The sequence below is a fragment of the Cyprinus carpio genome, chromosome A14, assembly GCF_018340385.1.
Source record: "Cyprinus carpio isolate SPL01 chromosome A14, ASM1834038v1, whole genome shotgun sequence".
In the NCBI taxonomy this organism is placed as follows: Eukaryota; Metazoa; Chordata; class Actinopteri; order Cypriniformes; family Cyprinidae; genus Cyprinus; species Cyprinus carpio.
This window is the reverse complement of record NC_056585.1, coordinates 24076895-24091809: the sequence shown is the minus strand read 5'-3', so window position 1 is coordinate 24091809 and position 14915 is coordinate 24076895. Positions and strand designations below refer to the sequence as shown.

Below are 14915 nucleotides of genomic sequence, written 5' to 3'. Positions count from 1 at the left end.
TCACAATGCTCCTTTAAATGGCCTTTTACCCCTCTTCCATGGAAATGGTTCTGGCGCTAATTATTGCCCAGGGATCGTGAACCTTTCGTGACTTAAGATTGTGACTAAAAGGAATAGTTCACTTAAAAATTAAGATTTGCTGAAAATTTACTCACCCTCGGGCCATCCCAAATGTAGATGAGTTTGTTTCTCCATCTGAAAAGATTTGGAGATTTGCAGTAATAGCTTTACTGCACTTGCTCACCAATGGATCCTTCGCAGTGAATGGGTGCCGTCAGATTGAGAGTCCAAACAGCTGATAAAAACATCAAAGTAATCCACACGACACTTTGTATTTAATGCATCAAGATGTTTTTAACATGTTTTTGAGCAAGTAATATAATGCTGAATTTCTCCAAATCAGTTCAAGTGAAGAAACAAATCCATCCATATATTGAATGGCCTGGGGTGAGTACTTTTTTGACAAATTTTCACTTTTGGATGAAAAAAGTTTATTACAGTGTTTTTATAAAACATTTTTAACATATATTAATTTTAATTATCATCTTTGTACAAGCTGCTTGTGACCGATATTATTAAAAAATAAATACAATTCTTTGTTACTGATTCGCACATGATATTTGGAGCCATTTTTCACTTGTGGAGAGTTTGATCCAGTTCGTCAGTGTTGACCTGTGTTGTCACTTTTCTTCAGGCGAAGAAAGGAAAGAAGGGCCCTGGAGAGAAGGGGAAGGGAGCGGGGAAAGGGGCTGGACGCATGAACGGTCACCACCAGGAAAACGGCATGGAAAATGTCATGCTTTTTGAAGTGGTCAGGCTGGGAAAGAGTGCCATGCAGGTCAGTGAGCATATTACCGGCTTTTACACTGCCCTCTGTCTCGCTCTGGCACTCACATCTTAAATTCCCTCATGTGGGTTTGTGACTTCTGGAGGGATTTGAGTGTTGGCAGGAGAATATGCAGACAGATGTACTGCTGTGTAGTCGAGCAGATTTTGACCTTTGCGAGATTTCTGCTCTCCTCTTTTGCAGTCGGTCGTTGATGACTGGATTGAGTCCTACAAACATGACAGAGACGTCGCACTTCTCGACTTGATCAATTTCTTCATCCAGTGCTCTGGCTGCAAAGGTTTGAATGTAATTTCTCATGTGATCTGATTTGCACTCGTAGAGAATAAATGCTGTATGACAGACATAATTATGATAGTTTAAATCAAGAGTCTTTCATTGCTTATTCATAACTATAACATTTCAGTCTGCATTATTTTAATTTTTTTGTGGAACAATAAAGAAGATATTCTGAAGAATGTTTGCACTGCTGCCTTCCATATAATGAAAGTGAATGGGGACTAGGTTTATCAAGCTCCAAAAAGACTTAAAATCACAATAAAAGTGGTTCTCGTGATATATTCAATCCATATGATGGCTTTGTGTGAGGAGCAGACTAAAATGTAAGCCCAGGTGAGTGTATGGGCTTTAGGATTTGTTTATAATATGCAGTGCTTGTTTATTTGGATTCTACTTTTTTTTGTTATCGACTTGGATTCTACGTTATTGTAGTTATTGTAGATATCAAAGTTGTCATAATAGTTACTGTTCTTGTTGTGACCAGGCCTGAAGTTTCATTATATGGGAAAAAGAGTTGCTTTCTGCTAAATAATTCTGTTCTATGAAAAAAAGAAATAATGACAGAATTTTCATTTCTGGATAAATTTTTCTTTTAGCAGTGCAAAAAAAAAAAAGCTATACATAAATGAATCGGCTGGTGCAACATAAACTTGGTACACTTTTAAGTCCTGAGCTAATTCTAAACACATCAGTTTTGTTTCTTAATGGTAGGGATGTGTAACTATTCAGATGATTCGATTTGATTTCGATTCTCCTTTTTTATTTATTTTTTTATTACATTCAGTGAATATAGTTTTAATACAAACGCTATTGATATTTCTAAAAAATCAACAGTAAACATCATTTTACAAATGTTGAATTTATAAAAATAAATTTAGAGCCGCAGGCCTGTATTTTAAACCTTTTCTTTTTTTGTATAGGGTCCTTTTTTAAACAATAATAAGGCCATATAAAATGTTCTTCTTAATTTTTCTGGTAATCAGATGAAGGCATAAAACAATTTAATTTATCTTAATCAAATGCTGCACAACAGAGGTTTACTGTTAAAATTAAGAAGAAAACAAATGTGATTATTCCTTTAAAAATAAAGATTTATTAATATTTATTATTATTAGTGGTAGTAGTAGTAGTAGGGCTGCACGATTAATTGGATGCAATTTAATTGTGATTGTCATGGGGATTTAGTCAGTAAAGCCAGTTCTGTGATTAGCAGTAAATCTTCATCACCTGCTTTCAGGTGGAGCAGCATTTACTACAGAGTCGTAATTCTCTGACAAGCTATGCAAAATCGCATTCATATTCGCAGACGATATAATTGTAGGATTATGAAATCAACGAAATCTTTCTCGGTTATGACAGCTGTTTGTGTATCCTCTCAGTGAACTACGGCTCTGTGTAGTAAATGCTGCTCTATCTGAGAGCACGTGAAAATACCGCATTTTATAACATGTTTTTACTCCAAATTCACTTCATAACATCAGTCGAGTGTTTGAAATTAATTCTTCTGTGAGATGATGTGGCTTCCTAAACAGAATAATTAAGGCACACAATATTCATTGTGTTCTAAGCAGTGATAAATGCTATGTCGATTCGAATTTCATTATAGATATACTTTATTATGATGAAAATTATAATAAGAACTCAGATGAATGTATATTGCCATAGTCCTGTGTTTATTGGTCACGTTGAATCAATTAAATCAGTTAAATCTTCTGTTTATTCAGCTGCAGCAATAGGCATTTCCTGGATTTATTCTTCAGGGCATATTTGGTTTTTTTTGCGCAAGAGCGCCCTCTGGACTTGGATGGAGATTTACTGCTGATCACAGAACTGTGCTTCACTGAAATTTTGATTAATTGTGTACCCAAAGTAGTAGTAGTAGCATTGTTGTTACATTGAGTCTTAAAGTCACCATGAAATCAAAATTGAAAATTCTTATTTTTTAATGGAATACTGTAGTTTTTATTATAAATATCTTATCTGTGCACTTAATTATTTTTTAAAAAATGAATGTGACCTAGTAATCTTTAATCAAAAACGTTAACCTCCCCTCCCCCTCAAAACGACTCATCTTCTCTTCTGGTCACGAGCTATGGGGCAAGGGCGGAGCTAGTGACGTGAGGGGTAAACGCTGGGATAAACAACAGGGGGAAACACTGAAGCTGATGCTTCACTTTATAGAAATCAATGCATTGACCAGTACTGATGCAAGCCATGGGGGAGAACACTACCCTTAAAGATAGAGGACAAAAGATATTAGGATATTACCACAACATTACTATTACATTACACAAACTATTTTTTATGAATATGACTTAACCTGATAGAGGACGCACTCAGTCATTCAGGCAGTCTCTCTCTTGCGCGTGCGCATGTCTCTCTCTATATTTTGTGCTGTTGATCGTCCTCGTCATCGTTTTCCTCAATGAACAAAAAAATTCTTCATGCTAGGGTGTCGGCAGTGAATCCAGTGGAGAGAAATCCTCTCACAACTAACTCCATTTTGTTAGCAACGCCCCAATTTCCAACGATCGAACCAGTTCACAAAATCAAGTCCCGCTGTCTCATTTTGGATGGCGTTTACTCAGATAGACGTCACAGTAGAGAAAAAAAGACAATCGCTATTTCCGTTTCATGCCGACTATAAGACTGCTAAATAGTAATGTATCTTTGACAGTTTCTTTACGTGAAACTAAACTTTTATTTGACTGGTTGCTGTGAGGTACTTGCAGCTGCTGTGTATGTGATATGACGGTAGTTTTGTCAGATTAAATGGTAAAATGCTGATGAAGTGACTCTCAGAGCAGCTGGGGATGAAATTTGTATATTCATATCATCATAGTGAGACAACAGAGGCTGAAAACACTGCGAGAGTCGTCTACGCTTGTGTAAACAAAACAGTGCATTGCACCATCCGCCATTCATTCATTCATTGCAGAAATTATGGCGCCTTTACGCGTGATATAAAATGCTTCCGCAGATTTTTAATATTATTATAGAATTTTACCCGAGCATTGCAAATCCCGCATATTGCTTTGTTCTTGGTTCTTGTCAACAGTATCTCCATGATAAGCACTGTTGTAACATTGCTCAAGGTAAATAAGAGGGTGACATCTAGTGGAGAAGACTAATGAAAAGATTCACATTAATCAGATCTTCTTTTAAATATTTGCTGAAATAAATACCGGGAAAAAAATCGATTCGCGGCTTTTTAGAATCAATATCAAATCGACGTCATTTAAAAAAAAACAATTAATCGAAAAATCTATGTTTTTGCCCAGCCCTACTTAATGGTATTACTTTTTCAAACATACCAAACTTTTTAAGTCTTATTTTGAGTGTTATTTTTGCAGGTGTTGTTACTGGTGAGATGTTCCGCAACATGCAAAACTCTGAGATCATCAGGAAGATGACAGAAGAGTTTGATGAGGTAAATTCACGCTTTGATAAATTGGTAAATTCACCTTGAACATGATTCCTCGAAAACATGTTTCATTGCCAACTAGAGTTTTTTTTGAGTTATATTATGCTCACACTAACCAGTGAGAGTTGATGTTATTGCAGGACAGCGGTGATTACCCGCTCACCATGGCCGGGCCGCAGTGGAAGAAGTTCAAGTCTAGTTTCTGTGAGTTTATTGGCGTGTTGGTGCGGCAGTGTCAGTACAGCATCATCTATGACGAGTACATGATGGACACGGTCATCTCACTGCTCACCGGACTCTCTGACTCTCAAGTCCGAGCCTTCAGACACACCAGCACACTGGCAGGTCAGTATCTCTTCTGCTTTGTAAATCTGAACTTTGTTTTGATTAGTCCAAATAAAGCGTTATGTTTTTTCCCCATAGCTATGAAGTTGATGACAGCCCTCGTGAATGTAGCTCTGAACCTCAGCATCAACATGGACAACACTCAGCGGCAGTACGAAGCAGAGAGGAACAAGATGATTGGCAAGAGGGCCAATGACAGGCTAGAGCTTCTGCTTCAGAAACGCAAGGAGGTGAGTGTTATCCGAGACAGAGATACGGCATAGGTCTGAAGAAATTCTGCATGTTGGCATTGTCTTAGAGCAACCATGAAAGCCAAAGAGAAAGAAAGAGTGAATAAATGAAGCCTTCAGAGGATCGGGATTCATTGCGCTTTTCCCTGTGGAGACTCACTTCCCATTGCTTCGTTTCCTTCCAAACACCTACGCCTCTGTTGGCCAACAGCCATAAAAACGCACGACCAACCAAACAATTTAGCACGTTTCCTCTGTGCTCTTTCCCCCTACTTTAAAGCTGAGTTATATTGGATAAAGTAATTTAAAAAGATCATGTTCTAATGAGAATTCTTTGTTATTGTGGGCTCTCGGGTCAACCTCAGCGCTCTCACACTGTCAGCGCCTGTGGGGTTAGAGCTTGCATGAATTGCTGTAAATATGAAAGCTGTGTTTAACTGGCGCTGTAAATTAACTGGGTTATGTAATAACAGGGCCTGCTGTTATGCCATCTGCATGTGTGAGGTTTTATTGATGTCTTGATAGTATTGAGTTAAACCACGTGGACACACACAGAAGTTGAGTTGTAATATTGATAGTTTAGAGGAATATGACAGCATCTGTGGCATGCTCTTGATTTATCTGTGCAGGAAAGCACTTATAGGTAAAGTTATTGGAGCAAACATACAGCTCTCACCCCGTAGATCGAAAACGTTTTTGTTTGTTTTTTCAAACTGAGGTATGAATTGGTTTCTGTATAGTAGCAGATTGTATGTCCTACAACTAGGGTTGGGAATCGTTAGAAATTTTCTGGTTCCGGTTCTGCCTACGGTTCCAATTCCGTTTCCATTAAAATCATTAAACAACTATTAAAAAAATAGTGGTAAGGAAAAATGCACAATACTCAACTACTCAATGCTCAATACTGTTTATTACTTACTGTCAACTTAATTTAAAGGTTGGCAATGTCAAAATGTCAACATATATTTTTACAGTATACAAATTTTTTACTATTTTACCTTCAGTGTCTGATTGGAAGGTAGTAAGTTCAATGATACTATTATTATCAGCATGTGTTTTTTTTACTATTTTTTTCAAGCTTCATTGGAGTCCCTTGAGGGTAGTTTTGCTGGAAGGTAGTATAGTAATGTTGGGTAAATGCTAGTCCATCAATCAGCATGTGCTTCAATTTCATTTATTTGTTTTTTACACAGTCAATAACATTTTGCTTTTCAAGCAGGAATAAGGTTGGCCAAATAGTCCCTTGAGGAATAAGACACTTGTTCATTTCCCTAAATTAATGAAATATAAACTGTTATACTTATAACCATTTATACACACACTTCATAAAGCCCCTATTTTACAAATAATAATGCAGTCAGGAGATGGTGTGATGCAATGAGTGGTTTCCACATTTTTAAACATTTAAAATGCATAAAAATAAATATTTTCTATCACTTTGTTTATCACTCTTGAAATGACCTGTATACTAAATAATCTAACCCTCATACTTACATAACAATAGCAGTCTATTTGTTTAGTGGTCAAAGTTGGAGTCAGTATGTATATTAATGACAATATGGGACAAATATAATGTAATTTAGTAGCAGCAGGTGCTGCATGCTGCCAATACATGTACAGTCAGACAAAACGACGTGCACAGTTATCAAAGGCGCGAGTGCGCGTACAGTCGTGGGAAATGTGTTCGACAGTTAAGGATACGACGCGGCGCACGCGTCTGTGGAGTGCGCATTATTAGAAACAATGTGCTCATTAATTAAAGAGTCAGGGCGTGGTTTCTGTGTTTGGTTTGTGACATCCTTAACAGGAAACGCTGAATTGTCAGAACACCAGCGCAAAGCTGCTCAGAGCACTTGGTCACATGTTGCACCAGAGCCATTTTCGGAACCAAAGCTTAGAAATTGCTCACGGTTCCAGTTCTTTTCAAAGAACAGAACCAGTTCTGAATAAGAACTGGTTCTTGGTTCCCTGCTCTATGTTCAGGTTTTTTTCAGAACCCTTCTGACTCCAACCATACAATATTCAAATACCCCTTCCCTATGTAGTAGGATAGTAGGTTTCCTCAGTATGGCACCGTTAATGAGAGGAACATTTTTTAATTAACAGCAATTAGGAGTGTCCATAGATGATAACACACCTCTCCAGATTAAAAAAAAAAGAAAAAAAAAAAAAGTTTTCTAAAGTAACATTGATAATTATTGCAGTTAATTCATTTTATTTGAATTCTAATTGAAATTAAAATAATTACAATTCTGAATTCCAGAAGTTTAAATCGCTGAGTTTCTTCAGGAACTCCACTCTTTATAACCAGTGGATTTACATGGCTTTTGTAGTAATTTGTGATATTTTTTTACAGTCTTTTAGAGCCCAATAAAATGTTATAGATATAGTTTTTTATAGTTTATTTTTTTTTATTGTATATTTATTTATATAGACTTTTTGTAAATTGTTTTTCATTTTTACTTATTTAACACTTTCAAAAACTTGTACTACCTCATGTCCAGGTTTTCTGTGGGAGAAAACAGTTTCATTACAGGGTGAATTGAGAAATATCTCCATGACCTTTTGTTGTTTTGTTTTATATTAATGCAAGAGGGTTTGAGATTCTAAACATTCACACCATTTCTTAAAGGATCACACCAAAGATGTCTATCATGTTGCACTGTGATCAGATTATGATCACATACGGCCATACAGTAAGCATAGGAAACACTAAATGAATCACATATTTGTGAGCCCTTGACCTGAAAAAAGAGAGAATGCTGTTATTGCAAATTATAGAAACTGATAATAAATAGAAACTAAAAAGAAAATCAAGAGGCAGAAGCTCAGATATAAGAAATAATTTAGATATTCAAACAAACTCTTGACTAGTAATGCAGCTTACCATAATGTGCTGCCTACAGCAATGATTATAATGAACTGTTGTTTTCTTTACAGTTGCAAGAAAATCAAGATGAGATTGAGAACATGATGAATGCCATTTTCAAGGGTGTCTTTGTTCACCGATATCGGTATGTACACTCATAATCGTTGATTTTTCTATCAGCACAGGCTTGAATCACCAATTACTACTTCAGTGATTACTCAATAATACTCTGATATGATCCTGTGGGTGTCTGTGGGCTCAAGTGCTTCTGTTATTCCTCCTCAGTGATGCAATAGCAGAGATCCGGGCGATCTGCATCGAGGAGATCGGCGTGTGGATGAAAATGTATAGTGATGCATTTCTTAACGACAGCTATCTGAAGTATGTGGGCTGGACCATGCACGACAAGGTGAGGATTCAATCAATTTTTCTCTCCTATTTCTTTAATCCTTAAATATAGTGTCAGATGGAGTTAGTCACGACACAATCCTGGTGTTGGAAGGAAACTGTAACTCTCTTCCTTTCTCCCTCTCAGCAAGGTGAGGTGCGTCTGAAGTGTCTCACGGCTCTGCAGGGGCTGTACTATAACCGCGAGCTCAATGCCAAGCTGGAGCTCTTCACCAGCCGCTTCAAGGTGAGAGAACCATCTGGGGAAGCTTCTCATCCAAAACAGAGCAAACGCTGAAATTAGTCATCAGAATACTCCTCTGTGAAATGAAGAGTTTCATGGAATGGTTTAGTGTATTTTTATGTACCTTTTCAATATTTGAAAATAAAATGGATTGTCTGTTTGTCTTCATCAGGACCGTATTGTGTCCATGACACTGGACAAGGAGTACGACGTTGCAGTGCAAGCAATAAAACTGCTCACACTGGTGTTACAGTATGTATCAAACAGACACCGAATACACTTACTGCTATAGCAGTTTCTTGCATCATAGCAAAATTAATTATATTTTATTTGACTTATGTGTTGGTGAATTGAATTGAATAAGAGTTAGAAAGACCACAGAATATTGAGTACCACAAAATATTGTCAAGACAACACATCACGTTTTTTTTATTTTTTAAGAAATTATTATTATTATTTTTTTTTTTATTTTTTGGGAAATTTTTATTGTTATTAATGATAGTAAAGACATTTATAATGTTACTAAACTTTACTAAAAAATTCTGAACTTTCTGTTCATCAAAGAATTCTGAAAAAAATGCATCACAGTTTTCAAGCAAATATTAAGCAGCACAGCTTTTTTAACATAGATAATAGTAGGAAATGTTTCTTGAGTAGTGAGCGTATTAAAATGATTTCTGAAGGATCATTAATCAATAAATACATTTTGGAATTAATATTTTTAATATCCTTCAGTGCATATTAGAAGGATCTTGTGACACTGAAGACTGAAATTTCAGCTTTGCCGTCACAGGATTAAATTACATTTTGCAAACAAAACAACCATTTTAAATTGTGGTAGTATTTTTATTTTTTTATTTTTTTATTTTTTTTGTAGTAATATTCCATAGTACTTTTTTTTGTTTGTTTTTTACTGTATTTTTTATCAAATAAGTGAAGACTTTGTGAGCATTAGAGACTTAAAAAAATCATCCCAACCCAAAACTATGGAATGGTAGAGTAGTATATTCACAATTCTAATGAGTCATTGAGATATGAGATATTTGATTCAGTCAGATTGTTTGTTAAATGAACTCACTGAATCTTTGAGTGGTTATTGAATCAAAATAAACTACAAGTCTTTACTGTTCTCTTCAAATGAAATAAGTGTACCTGTAGTACAACAGAAAGATAATTGTGGAAGAAACACTGTAGACGCAACTAGCTGTGATAATCAGCATGACAGGATGCTCATGTGATGTTGTTGTTGTTTATTACAGTAGCAGTGATGAGGTTCTGACTGCAGAAGACTGTGAGAGTGTGTACCATCTAGTGTATTCAGCCCACCGACCCGTCGCTGTGGCAGCAGGAGAGTTCCTCTTTAAGAAGTGAGTTTCACTCATTCACACTCACTCATTCATATACCATGAAGCTGTACAGGAAGCTTCACATTTCTGCTTTTCTATAAACCCAGTCTCCGACCTACTAAAAGTCATAAAAAAACTATTCACTGCATCTAGATTGAGTGGAGATGTGTATGATTAGACATGGTGATTAGACAACAATAGTTTGAGGTAAACTGAATAGCTTTACGTTTTTATCTTTGTTTGCAGACTGTTCAGTCATCGAGACCCTGAAGATGACAGCATGCCCAAGAGACGAGGCAGACAGAGTGTGAATGCCAACCTCATCAAAACCGCTGTCTTTTTCTTCTTGGAGAGTGAGGTGAGATAACATCAACAGCATCATTGTGAATCAAGTGTCAGTAAATCAAGTCAGTGCTGTTTGTATGATGCAAGTTGAAGGGTGCAGTTTCAGTGCAACTGATGTCACCAGACAGAATTGCAAAATATTATTTTCAAACCGTTTTCTCAAATGCCTTCTGCATACATTGTGCGCCGTGGTGTTTCAGGTTTCTTCCATTGTAGACAGTTTAGGGGAAATACAATTCAATATTGAAGCATTGGAAGTCCTGAAAGTCTCTATTTTGCAACTAAAATGGCAGATCTGTATAATTATGTTCTAATTTTATTTATGTTTTCTATTTGGAAAGTATCTTTATTCCTAATTTTTTTATGTTGTTATTTGTTGAATTTTTAGTTTTCATTAGTCTGTGGTGGTCAGTGTGTTATGTGTCTTTTAGAAATCATTCTAATATTCAGTGAAAGATTCTTCTTTTAAAAAAAAAATGTGTTTTGATCCTCAGCTTCACGAGCATGCAGCCTACCTAGTGGACAGCATGTGGGACTGTGCAGCAGAGATCCTGAAGGACTGGGAGTGCATGATCAGCCTACTACTGGATGAGCCATTGCCTGGAGAGGAAGGTCCGACCCAGTGAAGCAGCACCAGAACATACAGGGTTGAATTTACTTGCTCTGAAGGGAGTGAGAGATTAATTACCTTTGTGTGTGTTTTCCAGCTCTGACGGACAGACAGGAGACTGCTCTGATAGAGATCATGCTGTGCACCATCCGTCAGGCTGCAGAGTGCCATCCTCCTGTGGGCAGAGGCACAGGCAAGAGGGTAAGACCTGATGCAACACGCATCGGCCAGCCCTTGAAGACGGATCCCTGGTTTCACACATTACCTCTTACATGCTGTTCTCAGTTCTCACTTGATCTTGTTTCAGGTTCTGACAGCGAAGGAGAAGAAGACTCAGCTTGATGACCGGACGAGAATGACGGAGATCTTCGCTATAGCATTGCCAGCTTTACTTGCAAAGGTTAAAGCCTATTGAAATCTAAGGCAACATTAAATGGTTTTTACAGGGCATTGTAACTGATAAATATGTTTTTTTTCCTTCTTCTTTCTTACAGTACTCTGTGGATGCAGAGAAAGTGACAAATCTGCTGCAGCTGCCTCAGTTTTTTGATCTGGAGATCTATACCACAGGCCGTTTGGAAAAGGTCTGAACCGCATATCGTTTAAACAGAATAAATGCACTGAATGAACACAGATTATTCACAATGGGCTGATTGAGGAGCATATGAATGAAAGCTGTTTTTCCCTCACACAGCACCTGGATTCATTGTTAAGACAAATCAGAGAGATTGTGGAGAAGCACACGGACACAGATGTGCTCGAGGCTTGCTCTAAAACCTACCATGCCCTGTGCAACGAGGAGTTCACTATCTTTAACCGAGTGGATATCGCCCGTAGCCAGCTCTTGGATGAGCAAGTGGACAAGTTCAACAGGCTACTGGAGGACTTCCTGCAGGAGGTGAGGACAGCAGGCGGTTCAGGGTGGAGCGTCAGGAGCACTTTGATGTGTGCATAGGAACAGCAGTTTGGCTGAGAGTATTTGTGTGTGACACACTGTGTGTCTTTTTTTTTCTGGATGTTTTTCTCTGTATGGATGAGTCTGATTAGTTCTCCATCTCTAACTTAAATACTTCATTTAGTAGATATATTTTCACTGTGTTGTGTTCTAATATAAGTCCTTCACTGGCAAGTGAAATCTGACAATTTGTTGGACAGGGGCAGTCATTAAATAATAACAGTAGCATATATATGTGTGTGTGTGTGTGTGTGTATTTGTATAGGCAATGTTAAAATATTTCAGATTCAGTTTAAAAAAAAATCCATGTCCAGCTGTTTTTAAACACAAGACTGGATCTTTTGTGAACACCCTTAAGAAAGGCATATGATCACGTTTTGATGTACCCTAATATAGCCTTCATTATTCAGAGCATCTTAAGACAGGCCAGTAGACTTGTCTTACTAGTCAGTTAGTAGTAAATTTAATGCATCCCTGGTACTCAATTCAAACTATTTCTTTCTGAATGCTACCACAATGTATCAGAAGCTCAGAAAGTTGCAGTTGTCTTATATATATATATATATATATATAACTTTTTTTTTTTCACAGGGTGAAGACCCAGATGAAGATGATGCTTATCAAGTTCTGTCCACACTGAAGAGGATCACAGCTTTTCACAAGTAAGGCTTCTCTGTCTCACCTCCCTGAGTGTTATCAAGTGTTTCTCTTTATCACTCTAGGTGAAGGCTGTAATTTACTTTTCTAACACCCATTCCACACCTTTTTTTGTGTTTAGTGCTCATGACCTTTCCAAATGGGATCTCTTCACTAGCAATTACAAGTTACTGAACACTGGTATTGAGAACGGAGATATGCCTGAGCAGGTATTCATGTGCATATGAAAAATTATTGAGGTAGTGGCTGACTGGGCCAGACTTAATGACAATTTTCACAATTGTTACTTTATATTAATTATGACTTTTTTTCATTTAATAGTGACTTTATATCTCACAATTGAGGCTTCTACTTTCACGATTGTGATTATTTCTTATAGTTGCAACTTAAGATTCACTGTTCTCATAATTGTGATCAATGTATATAATTGTGACTAATTTATGTGATTATTGCTTTTTAGAGCTATATTTCTCAGAATTGCAACTTGAAGCCTCATAACTGTTTTTGTTTCTTATTTTAAACTTTTATCTCACAATTACCTGTTTTTCTGTATTTTATTTTTACTCTTGAGACAAAACCAGGCATTTGTAGAAACCTCGAAATCAGCTGAAACTTTGCTTTTGCCTCATGATTGTTGGGTAACATTACTGTCTCTCTGGACGTTTCAGATTGTCATTCACGCACTGCAGTGCACACATTACGTCATTCTTTGGAGTTTAGCCAAGGTCTCTGAGGGCACTTCTAAAAAGGTAGCTCCCATTCATATGATTTGTATGCATTCATCCTCTCGCCTTATTTGATGTGGTTTATTGGATGTCAACAATGCATTTGGTCTCTGTAGGAGGACATGTTGACTCTGAGGAAGCAGATGAGGGCGTTTTGTCTAATGTGCCAGCGTTACCTAACCAGCGTCAACACCGCCGTCAAAGAGCAGGTCTGTATCAATGTTCACAAGAGTGTCCTTCATGCGAGTAATTATGCTGTAAATGGCTTTTTGTTTTCTGTATGTCCTTCACCATCCTCTGTGACCTGCTGCTGATCTTCAGCCATCAGATCATCTCAGGTGGGAGGGAAGCTCTCGAGCCCCTAGTATACACACCCGAGGCGTCCCTGCAGTCTGAGCTTCTCAGTTTCATCCTGGACCACGTCTTCATTGACCAGGATGAAGACAGCAACAGCACAGGTCTATCACTGCTAATGGCATAATGACTTTCAGTTGGAGCTAACAGGCTTTGCTGAATGGATTTAGTGCCCCTGGCTGTTTAATGTTGAATGCTAACACTAAGTCAACACAAAGGAAATTGGCTTTAGAGGCGTTTAATTGATTTAGAGATTAGAGACTCTAGCAACACTTAATCCTGTAGACTGACTAGTTTAAAGAGTTGTTGGACAAACTTCAACTTGCGATTGTTTCATTTGTTGTCAAGAAGCAGTGTTTAAAAGGTGACCACTAGAGGGGAGGCAGTTTTCCTTCTAGTGCAAGCTGATTCCTGAGCAGTATTTAAACGTCTGTTTTCCTTTATTTTCAAACAGATGGGCAGCAGGATGATGAAGCAAGTAAAATCGAAGCTTTGCACAAGAGGCGAAACCTGCTGGCCGCATACTGCAAACTCATTATCTACAATGTTGTTGAGATGAACACTGGTGCAGATATTTTCAAGCAATACATGAGGGTGAGTCTGTTTATTCTTTGAATATGGATTTTCAGATCATTAGTTCTCTTTATTATTCACTTAAACTGCAAGTTTTTATGTTTCCTGTCCAGTATTACAATGATTACGGTGACATCATCAAGGAAACTATGAGCAAGACGAGACAGATCGACAAAATCCAGTGTGCAAAGACACTCATTCTGAGCTTACAGCAGGTTAGTGTCTATATGTTTTCATATTTGCCATCAAAGCGGGTTTTATTTGCAGGTTTCTGACTTGTCTTTCTCCCTGTGCTGAGAACAGCTATTCAATGAGATGCTGTCAGATCTGGGACCCAGCTTTGACCGCTCATCCTCAGCTTTCTGTGGCATTAAAGAGCTCGCTCGACGCTTCTCTCTGACTTTTGGTCTGGATCAGCTCAAAACCAGAGAGGCCATCGCTATGTTACACAAGTAAGCTTCAATTCATTTCTTCTTGGAAGAAAAAACAATTGTGTGTGGAGTTGTGTTTGGTGTTTAAATGCATTTTTGCATTTGTTTTTGATTGGACGGTATTGAGTTTGCCTTCAAAGAGCCCAATCCTCAGGGGGAGGGGCATCCTCCTCTCAACTTGGCTTTTCTTGACATTCTCAGCGAGTTCTCATCCAAACTCATGCGTCAGGACAAGCGGACTGTGTAAGCAAACGTTTATTGATCTCAGCATGGGTGTTTATAGTTGTGTAAAAG

The 14915-nt window shown here is 37.6% G+C and overlaps 2 protein-coding genes across 5 annotated transcripts in view; both read left to right on the top strand.

The window, feature by feature from the left end:
- Positions 1-14915, top strand: part of hmmr (hyaluronan-mediated motility receptor (RHAMM)) — a 34192-nt gene that overhangs the window by 4873 nt on the left and 14404 nt on the right. For both annotated transcript variants that reach the window (XM_042770322.1, XM_042770323.1), the window contains exon 2: positions 7309-7312. The gene's annotated coding sequence lies outside the window, so the exon portion shown is untranslated. The remainder of the gene's footprint in view (positions 1-7308; positions 7313-14915) is intronic.
- Positions 1-14915, top strand: part of stag2b (stromal antigen 2b) — a 32524-nt gene that overhangs the window by 12940 nt on the left and 4669 nt on the right. For all 3 annotated transcript variants that reach the window (XR_006161649.1, XR_006161650.1, XM_042770320.1), the window contains 25 exons: positions 695-838; positions 1031-1127; positions 4480-4556; positions 4691-4895; positions 4974-5125; positions 8066-8139; positions 8280-8403; positions 8530-8628; positions 8798-8877; positions 9885-9992; positions 10218-10329; positions 10811-10928; positions 11024-11127; positions 11234-11326; positions 11421-11510; positions 11621-11824; positions 12473-12543; positions 12660-12747; positions 13207-13287; positions 13380-13473; positions 13548-13721; positions 14072-14211; positions 14304-14405; positions 14494-14642; positions 14736-14864. Coding sequence is in view for 1 of the 3 variants with exons in the window: in XM_042770320.1 (XP_042626254.1) it covers positions 758-838; positions 1031-1127; positions 4480-4556; positions 4691-4895; positions 4974-5125; positions 8066-8139; positions 8280-8403; positions 8530-8628; positions 8798-8877; positions 9885-9992; positions 10218-10329; positions 10811-10928; positions 11024-11127; positions 11234-11326; positions 11421-11510; positions 11621-11824; positions 12473-12543; positions 12660-12747; positions 13207-13287; positions 13380-13473; positions 13548-13721; positions 14072-14211; positions 14304-14405; positions 14494-14642; positions 14736-14864 (2846 nt within the window). In the remaining 2 variants the exon portion in view is untranslated. The remainder of the gene's footprint in view (positions 1-694; positions 839-1030; positions 1128-4479; positions 4557-4690; positions 4896-4973; positions 5126-8065; positions 8140-8279; positions 8404-8529; positions 8629-8797; positions 8878-9884; positions 9993-10217; positions 10330-10810; positions 10929-11023; positions 11128-11233; positions 11327-11420; positions 11511-11620; positions 11825-12472; positions 12544-12659; positions 12748-13206; positions 13288-13379; positions 13474-13547; positions 13722-14071; positions 14212-14303; positions 14406-14493; positions 14643-14735; positions 14865-14915) is intronic.